Below are 9,429 nucleotides of genomic sequence, written 5' to 3'. Positions count from 1 at the left end.
AAGATTATAAAGCAAAACTTTTGGGAAAACAAGAAACAAAGAAAGAAAAAGAAAGTGGTAACAACTATGGATGATAAATTATCAATGAGAAGGATGTGATTGCATTGTTTAAAGGAGATAGAATATCGAAAGTTGTAACAAAAAAGCAATTAGATATGTTGTAGTGGCTATCTTTAAAATGAACTTTTAGAAAGTTTAGAACCCTAGTTATCTTACAAGATAACCTTTTCAAACTAACTATTAGGTGCATCCCTATTTACCATGTAAAATGGGGATGCCTCCTCCTTTACTTGTGCTTGGAATAATTTGAAGGAAGGAAAAAAATTAACAGGGGTTAAGATTTTATCACAAAAAAGAAAGGAGAATTTAGAGGTTAAGATTTGATCCCAGAAAATGTAACTTTTCACCTCCATTTACTTATGTTTAAAATAATTTTAAAGGGAGAAACAAAAATTAAAAGAAGTTGAGATTTAACTATAGTTTTTAAATCTGACTTAGAGATTGACTTAGGACAAGTCTCGGGTAATGATTCAAGTGATTTGACCCAGGTCAACTCTATTTTTTACTTTTTAAAAATTAAAAATGATATCATTTTAGAAAAAAAATTATTGGGTTTTGACTGAGTTTTTTCCTGGTTGACCGAGTCACAGATTAACCGTGATCCATATTTTTACTAAAACTTTATCAGGTATAAGTCACAAGTTAACTCGTTAGGTTAGGTTAGGTTTTAAAATATTGTATTTGACTTCAAAATTAAGGTTAAATGTTAACTTATAGAGTGAAGGATAAAGAAGTTTTAATAAAAGAAACGAAGCTTTTGTGATTCTCTAAAACTTCTGTTTTTTAATTTAATGATTCCTTTATTCTTTTTTTCATTTACTTTCATTTTGAATAATAAGATATATATTATTTAATTTTTATGATTATATTTAGCTTAAAATTTGATTTTATCTTTATTAATATCCAATTTATAATTTTTTAAAAGCTATCTAATATCCTTAATATTTCACCTTTAACTTCTTTTTCTTCTTTTACATTCTTAACAGTTTCTTGAGATACATTCTTAATATTTTTTTTCTCTAAGTCTTTCCATCCTACCAACACAAATCTCATACATGGGTGGGATTTTTTTATACGAACCTTGTGATTATGTGGTAATGTAATCCACAATCAAGATTGAAATCTAATCTTGAAAAGCTGAAAAGGGTCTAATAGGAGCGTAACATAATGAAAACTTTTTTCAAGGCACCAACATTATTGGAATTAAACTGAATGAAGCCACAAAGCCAATTAATCTTTAATAAGTTGGTTTAGTTCTTTCAAGAATCAAAGAGTGCAAGAATCACTCTCACACACAAGCTGAAAATTCGAAATGATATTATTCAATCACTATAATTTATAAGGTATTGGGTGTTTAGTAGTGTACAAGTTTAACTTTTCCACCAATTTAATACTAGCTACATTAGTGCAAATACCACAATCTATGATTAAGCTCTATACCTTATTTTGAACATGACATCTCGTGTGTAATATGTTCTCTCTTGTACTTTCTAAATCATTCACCTTGACATGAATATATAGTGCTCTTCTTACCACAAGTGTCTCTTTCTCAACCAATACTCAACACAAACATCATCAACATCCTTCAATGATGACATCTTCTCCTCATCATCCTTCCCATCGATCTCAACCTTATTATTAGCTTTCATAACTATGACTCTTTTTTTTTAATACTATAAAGCAACAAGATCAAAACTCAAACAACGAAAGCATTTATTGTCACAGTTACTAGAAATATGAGTAACATTATTACATTTAACAATGACTGAGGTGTCTTTCTTTTCTCTAGGATATTTGACCTTACCCTCTTCATTTGGCTTTGCCAAATGATACTCTTCCATTTAAGTTGTTTCTCCACCTTCACGACCATATGCGCCATCTCCTCCAACTCTACATAATGATACAACTACACAATATGAGCTATATCACAATTAAGTTTATTCATGAATCTAGCCATAGAAGTTTCCCTATCCTCCTTAACATTAGCTCGAATCATAAAAAGTTTCATCTTCTTGAAGTACTCATCAATACTTTTTGTTCCTTGACTCAAATTATGCAACGTTTGATATAATTCTCTATAATAGTGGCCAGGCATAAATATCCACTTCATAAATGATTTCATCTTATCCCATATATCAACTTGCCTCTTATAATTTCTCTTGTAGTTTGTCACTAACTGATTCCACTACAAAATAACATAATCAGTAAAAGCAATCACACTAAGCTTGACTTTCTTAGGCTCTAGATAATTGTGATACTAAAAAATCCACTCTATCTTCTTCTCTCATTTTAAATAAACTTCTAGATCATTGTTTTCCTGAAAAGTCATTTAATATTGTGTTTGATTGAAAATTATGCTTTATGATTTGTTTTTATTTGCTTTTTATTCGGTTATCTCATCCTCATGACTTGATAATAATACTTAATATGTTAACCTGAGTTGATGTGACTTATTGTTTTGTGGAATTTCTTTAATTATAAATTTTATAAATTTCATTGTTTAACATTGGGTCCGACAAGGATGATTGGAAATTGAGTTTCATAATTTATTTTGATTTACTCTTTATGGAATTATCACAATCTCATGATCAAAGTTGTAGATTTAGCAGGTTAACTCAAGTTAAATTAGGTCATTTTTTTATTTTTTTTCTATGAGGTTATTTCGGTTTGATGATTCGGGTCATAAATTTAGGGGATTAACTCGGGTAGTTTTTTATGTTCCCTTTTTAATTGATGTTTTAATCACACCCTTCAATATTGAGTTGATTGGGGATTAAAATTTATAATTTGTTTATATTTACTTTCCATGGGGTTATCTTAATTTTATAACCCGGGCCACAGGTTTGACAGATTAACTTAGGTTACTTTTTAGGTCATTTTTTAATTGATTTTTTTTTAATTTCATCCTTCTAGGTTGATTGAGAATTAAGCTCTATAATTTATTTTGATTTTTTTCAATGAGATTATCATAATTTCATAACTCGAGTCGTAAATTTGACATGTTAACTCCAGTTGACCCACGCCAATCCAATATATTATCTTAATATTAAAAAAAAGACGTCATCTTGAATTTTTTTTTACTCAAATTATGTTTTTACTGGTTGAATGAATTGCTTTTAGACCCACAAAGTCAATCTGGTTACATCAAATCAACCTGTTTATATCGAGTCAACCAGGTTATATGAAGTCAACTATTATATTATTTAATTTTTTTCTTTAAAAAAATATGTAATATCTAAATATTTTTTTATATTAAAAAAAATAATCTGACTCTTGCAAGATAGCATACACCACTAATTTAGTAAGTTTCTATTTAGAATTGCGGTACAACTGCTTCTTAAAATTTTATTATGATGTTTTGAAGGCCCTGAAAGGACCAAGTCGCCGACCTAGAGAACTTGTCCCATGAACCCAACCCCAACTATCTTCCTAACTCCTAGTTCTGCCTAGCTGAGCTTCTAAACCAAGAATATCGTATAGTATATATAGAAGACACATTTCTTTGTTTATATATAAACACTAGATAAATGGTATGGACTACACTGCATACCTGATTAATTTTTTGCCCATATAAAAAAATATTTTTGCCATATCATTTTTTAAAAAAACATCTAAGAACTTAATAATTAAAATATATTATATGTGTTGTTACCCAAAAAATTTTTATTAGGGGTAAAACTAAAAAAAATATTAATTTTATAAATTATTTTAAATAAAAAAAAATTATAACAAAAAGAATAGAGATGAAATTTGAAAGATAACAAATCTCAGAATTGATTTGATTTTTTTAAAAATTAATATAAAAACCAAGTAAGAGAGAGGGATAAAGAAAGAAGTCATACGCGTCTAACTCACAACAATTATGTCACACATGTCATTTTTATGTGAGGGGGACGTCGAGTTGTTTCGGTCGCCACCTTAGAAGCAAGGTTTTGGTTACTAGACGGTGTTACATATGTCATCCACACCCGATAAACACTGTTCGCGTGTTTTTATTTTTTTTATATTTTATTTATTTATAAGATTACACCGCTGCAAATAACCAAATACAAGAGACAAAACTCTTTAAATTTTAAAAATAATAATATAATTTAACTGTTTTAAAATAAATAAAAACTAAAAAGTCTTTGATCAAATTTTAATAATTTTTTATAAATAATAATAAAGTAATTATACTATACAATAAAAATACAAATAAACTATTTAACCTCAAAGCTAAATGATTTTGCCAATAAAGTGCAAAATCGCAGTACCACCGTGGAAATTTCTTTTAACGTTTGTTTTGTGTGCGTGCGTGTGTGTGTGTGTGTGTATTACAGCCTGTACTCTTTAATCTGTTAGAATTCAATTATCATTAATCGATGGACAGGTTTGGAGGGGTGCATGGCTTTGGCAGCGGTGGTAGTGATGAACGGAGGGCTCTTCTTAGTCGAGGAGTAAGCTTCTTTTATTTTTTTGACCATTCAATATTGTTTTTGTTTCATTTCATGCATGTTTGCAGCCTCTAGGTAGTCCATGATACCATTTCTGATATGTTCTGCTCATTGTTCTTGAGAAGTTTTGGAGTTTGGGTTGATTAATTATATATATTGTCAATTGATTGTGCTTGGATTGTGCTTGGATTGTTCAAGATGTTTTCAGATTTAAACGTAGTCATCATCATGTTTCCATATACATAATTGATCAAATTAACAAAAACGGCACTTGGGTCGATTTCTTGTACTTACCAAGTGTTTGTTATTTTGGATCTTAGTTTTCACATGACCTCTTATGATTAGGTGTTTCTTTAGATTTTTTTTTTAAATTATTATTGCTTGCTTACATTTCGGAATTATCTTATCCATTTACTTTCTATGTTTCTTGAATTCTTGTGCTTGCAAAGGGAGGAAGAAAGAGAAATGATGCATCTGAGGATAATCAGTTCACAGACCTTGAGCATGGAGATGCAGTGCCAGTAAGTGCATTTCCTGTTAGCTGCTTCAGCTTCATGTCCTTGTAGTGTTGCTGAGTTGAGTGTTTAGATGCCAACTTTATTCATGAAATTTTCAGGCTGCAAATGTGGGATTTGGTCGAGTGCTTTCACTTGGTAAGTTTCCTTATGGTGTTTCTTGCTGAAAGTATAATATTATTGCTACAAATTTAGATTTTACCAAGCTTGTCTTGTCACATTACAGGCAAAGCCTGATGCAGTAAAGCTGATAATTGCTACGCTAGCTCTCCTGATTGCTTCCACATCAAGTATACTGATTGTGCGTCTTTTTGTGATTCTAGATTCTCTGTTGTGTTTACAATGATTTCTCTGGTTTTCAGGCGTGTATTTGTTGCCTTATGATCATAACATTTGGATTTCTCATGCTGCAGCCAAAGTTTGGTGGAAAGATAATAGACATTGCGTCGGGAGATATAGGAACACCTGAACAGAAAGCTGAAGCTTTATATGCTGTCAACAACACCATACTAGAGATCTTTCTGATTGTCATAACTCGGTAGGACTGGTGTTTCCCTTGGCCTTTAGATTCTTTTACTTTTTTTTATAGTAAAAGGTTTACTTCATCCCGTTGCTTCCCAGATGTAAAACCTGCTTCTTTCTGCTTCCTTACCATATTTCACAGCAAAAACTGCCAGGGAATATGTACAATAGCACTATCTTGTTGCATGGGCAGTCTGGCTGTAATTGTTTCATCTATTACTTGAAGAGATTCATGAAAAGTAATGCAGCATTAATCAAATTATTCACATGATGATTTTTGTGGATTTTCAAGGGGTTTATTAATCTTTATCGATTGTTTCTTCATTTAGTTCAGTTTGCACAGCACTCAGGGCATGGTTGTTTTCTTCCACTAGTGAAAGGGTGGTGGCTCGGTTGAGAAGCAACTTATTTGCTCACCTTATTAACCAGGTAAAAGTTAGTCCCTTCTAGTGTTTTCCCTAACTCATTATGCTCTATCAACTACTAAAGAGCAGGTATATTCTTTTCTACTTTCTCATCTATTTGGTATGTATTGTTGTTAACAGTGGTTGGTGAATTTTGCATGAGGTGGCCTTCTTTGATGTAACTAAAACTGGAGAGTTACTGAGCAGGTTATCCGAAGATACCCAGATCATAAAAAATGCTGCAACCACAAATCTTTCTGAGGCCCTAAGAAATGTGTCAACTGCACTCATTGGTCTTGGCTTCATGTTTGCTACATCCTGGAAGTTGACGTGTAAACATTTAATCATTGGATTGGCAGTACACGAACCTCATTTTTTCCATGAGCCCATGGTGCTCATCATGCGCGTTTTTTTTTTTTCATTTACTTTCAGTGTTGTCTTTGGCTGTTGTACCGGCTATTTCTGTTGCTGTACGCCAATTTGGCCGCTTCCTTCGTGAACTTTCTCACAAGACTCAAGCTGCTGCTGCCGCTTCTGCTTCAATTGCTGAGGTATATTATTTCCAACAAAATTTAGATTTTCAGTAGTTGAATGTAGAAAATTGATGAGGGATAACATAATCCATTGGTCAATATTTCTTCAAATGATAGTCTGAAGAATTTTCACAAGAGTTACTAGTTAGGAACTGCTAAATGATGAGCAAGATGGTATAAACAGGGTCATATATATATAGAAGGTTTCCCACTACTTAAGCAAGCTGTAAGTTCCCTTGTTTGTTTGATATCCTCTTCAACGTCACCTGAACATACTTTCTCACTCGCTGCCCTGTCCCACCCCACACAAACCCAAACCAAAAAGGAAAAAATAATGAATAATAAAAAAAACTCTTTGTCCTTGTTTATGTGGATCTTTTGATCTAGCTATTTATCGTACAGAAAGTGGTTGGGCTCTTCTTAGGAGGTCTCAATGCAGCATCAACCCTTTCAGTGATCGTAGTGGTGATATATGGAGCTAATTTAACAATAACAGGTTCTATGACTGCTGGTGCTCTTACATCCTTCATTCTCTACAGCCTCACAGGTAAATGGATGCAGGGATACCATTTTTCATCAATGAAATTATAATCTAATTTAGGAAATCTATTTTTGATGGTATCATATTATCAATATTGAAATCTCTCAAGTCCAGTTTGATTGACTTGTAGCAACTAATTTCACTTGCAGTTGGAGTTCTATATCTGGATTGTCAGGATTGTACACTGTGGCAAGAAAGCTGCAGGATCCAGCAGGCGGGTTTTCCAGCTTCTAGATCGTGTCTCATCCATGCCAAAGTCAGGGAACAAGTGTCCTTTGGGGTTAGTCATGGGATTCTCACTCTTCTAATATGCCTGTGAATGATTCCATGAGTTAGTCATGCTTGTTGATAATTGGAATAAAAAAAGAATTTGGTGACAGCGGTGCACAAATATGCAGTAAACTTACAATTATGGTTGGGTTACCGTTGCATGTCTGTGGAGTCTGGACTAAACTATGATCATCAACCATTCTTGCTTTCTGTGAAGCAATTGAATATGAAAGAAATTATGAACTTCAGTACTTTGCTTGCAGTTTTTCTTTGTCTAAACAAATTTATTCTTTCAAAACTCTCAATTCCATATCATGATTACAGTTTCTCAATCATGACAGCACCATATCATCCTGCCCACCCCCTACCTACCTCTCTTTTTGCTGAGGTTTATATGTGATAAACAATTATCACGCAATCAAACCAAAAACTCGTAAAATCCACGCATTTTTGTGATTTCAAAACCAGAAAGAATCTCATAACTGATAATTGGTTTTCCTTGTATTCTAGTGAACAGGATGGGGATGTGGAGTTAGATGATGTCTGGTTTGCCTATCCATCCCGCCCCAACCACATGGTTCTCAAGGTTATTAGCTTCCTCTAACTACCTCTCAGAAGTTCTTGTCTGTTCATAATGTTCTGATGATAAAACACTATACATTCTTTCAATTGCAGGGAATAACATTGAAACTGCAGCCTGGCTCAAAAGTTGCTCTTGTTGGTCCTAGTGGAGGAGGAAAAGTAATATTTATGTATTTTTATTTTTTTTTAAGAAAAAGAAATATAAGCTCCTAAGCTGCTTCAGTTTATAATACATGCCAATCTAATTGAAGAAGTACTTGCGAACTAAGTTTGAGTTTTGCAACATAAGGCAGAGTGTCATATTTATATTATTTTGCTTGTTTCAGACCACAATTGCAAACTTGATTGAAAGGTTTTATGACCCAATTAAGGGAAAGATTCTCCTAAATGGGATTCCTCTGGTAGAAATATCACATGAACATCTACACAGAAAGGTAATTTTCATTTTCCGTTTGCATGTCAATGATCCAAATTTTTTTTTGATATAATCTGTTTCTCCCTGACATAAGATGCTTGTATAAATTTTAGATTTGCTTGGCTAATTTTTTGTTTCATAACTTGGTGCTTTTATGGTCTAGAGGTTTTTCTGTACATAATAAACTCACAGCTTTTTATTATACTTGTACAGATCAGTATAGTGAGCCAGGAGCCTGTTCATTTCAACTGTTCTATAGAGGATAACATCGCCTATGGGTGTGAGGGTAAAGTCAGCAGCATGGATATAGAAAATGCAGCAGTAAGTTTCTACCTCTCGAAAACTGCCACACAATCCCTCTTAATTAAACATTCAGCAGTAGCTAATATAATTGTGATATTGCAGAAAATGGCCAATGCGCATGATTTCATTGCAAACTTCCCAGATAAATATCAAACTTTTGTAGGAAAACGTGGGGTAAGGCTTTCAGGAGGTCAGAAATAGAGGGTAGCAATTGCTAGAGCCCTACTGACGAATCCAAGGATTCTCCTCCTTCATGAAGCCACAAGTGCTCTGGACGCCGAAAGTGAATATCTAGTGCAGGTCAGTTTACATTTCAAGTCTTTGTTTTAGTTTCTTAAAAGGTTTTTCTAAAAACTTGATACCATTTATTTCTCACATAAATTGTTCACATGCTCTCATGGTGGAAATTTTGCAGGATGCCATGGATTCTCTAACGAAGGGAAGGACTGTTCTAGTTATAGCCCACAGGCTATCAACTGTCCAAAGTGCAGACACTGTAGCAGTTGTTTCTGATGGTCAGATAGTGGAGAGGGGCTCTCATGGAGAGCTCCTTAGCAAGGATGGGGCCTACACTGCGTTGGTGAAGAGACAGTTACAAGGACCCAAAACAGATGTCATAGTTTAAAACCCTTAAATATGGACCACGAACGTTTTGGTGAAACCATGAAGCTCTGTAATAAAATCTTCCTTCATGATAATGCATTCAATGCTTTGCCACTGAATTGTGGTTCTGAAAGCCAATGCTATCATCAGTAAAGCTTGTTAATGTATCGAATCCTTCATGGAAGAGTTCCAAGCTGTTTGATGAACCTAGTGAGGATACCTTTATGATCAAGTCCTGATCATTTCTG

The 9,429-nt window shown here is 33.3% G+C and overlaps 1 protein-coding gene across 1 annotated transcript; it reads left to right on the top strand.

Annotated features, from left to right (window-relative positions):
* Window positions 1-4,301: 4,301 nt before the first annotated feature.
* LOC133674736 (ABC transporter B family member 25-like) lies at window positions 4,302-9,348 on the top strand. The gene is made up of 16 exons (XM_062095942.1): window positions 4,302-4,496; window positions 4,943-5,014; window positions 5,110-5,144; window positions 5,234-5,309; window positions 5,422-5,546; window positions 5,860-5,960; window positions 6,096-6,266; window positions 6,367-6,485; window positions 6,870-7,014; window positions 7,158-7,288; window positions 7,796-7,864; window positions 7,954-8,019; window positions 8,187-8,294; window positions 8,489-8,596; window positions 8,681-8,878; window positions 8,994-9,348. The coding sequence occupies exons 1-15, from the start codon at window positions 4,422-4,424 to the stop codon at window positions 8,777-8,779; spliced, it is 1,500 nt and encodes a 499-aa protein (XP_061951926.1). The 5' UTR covers window positions 4,302-4,421; the 3' UTR covers window positions 8,780-8,878; window positions 8,994-9,348.
* The last annotated feature ends 81 nt before the right edge of the window (window positions 9,349-9,429 follow it).

The sequence above is a fragment of the Populus nigra genome, chromosome 15, assembly GCF_951802175.1.
Source record: "Populus nigra chromosome 15, ddPopNigr1.1, whole genome shotgun sequence".
Classification (NCBI taxonomy): Eukaryota; Viridiplantae; Streptophyta; class Magnoliopsida; order Malpighiales; family Salicaceae; genus Populus; species Populus nigra.
The sequence above is the reverse complement of the archived record's forward strand: the minus strand, read 5'-3'. Positions and strand labels throughout refer to the sequence as shown.

Excerpts from the sequence above, each read along its gene's own strand:
- LOC133674736 (XM_062095942.1), top strand. The coding sequence starts at position 4,422 with ATGGACAGGTTTGGAGGGGTGCATGGCTTTGGCAGCGGTGGTAGTGAT. Across the intron at positions 5,145-5,233 it reads TTTGGTCGAGTGCTTTCACT|GGCAAAGCCTGATGCAGTAA; the intron begins TGGTAAGTTTCC and ends TGTCACATTACA. Across the intron at positions 8,597-8,680 it reads TGGATATAGAAAATGCAGCA|AAAATGGCCAATGCGCATGA; the intron begins GTAAGTTTCTAC and ends GTGATATTGCAG.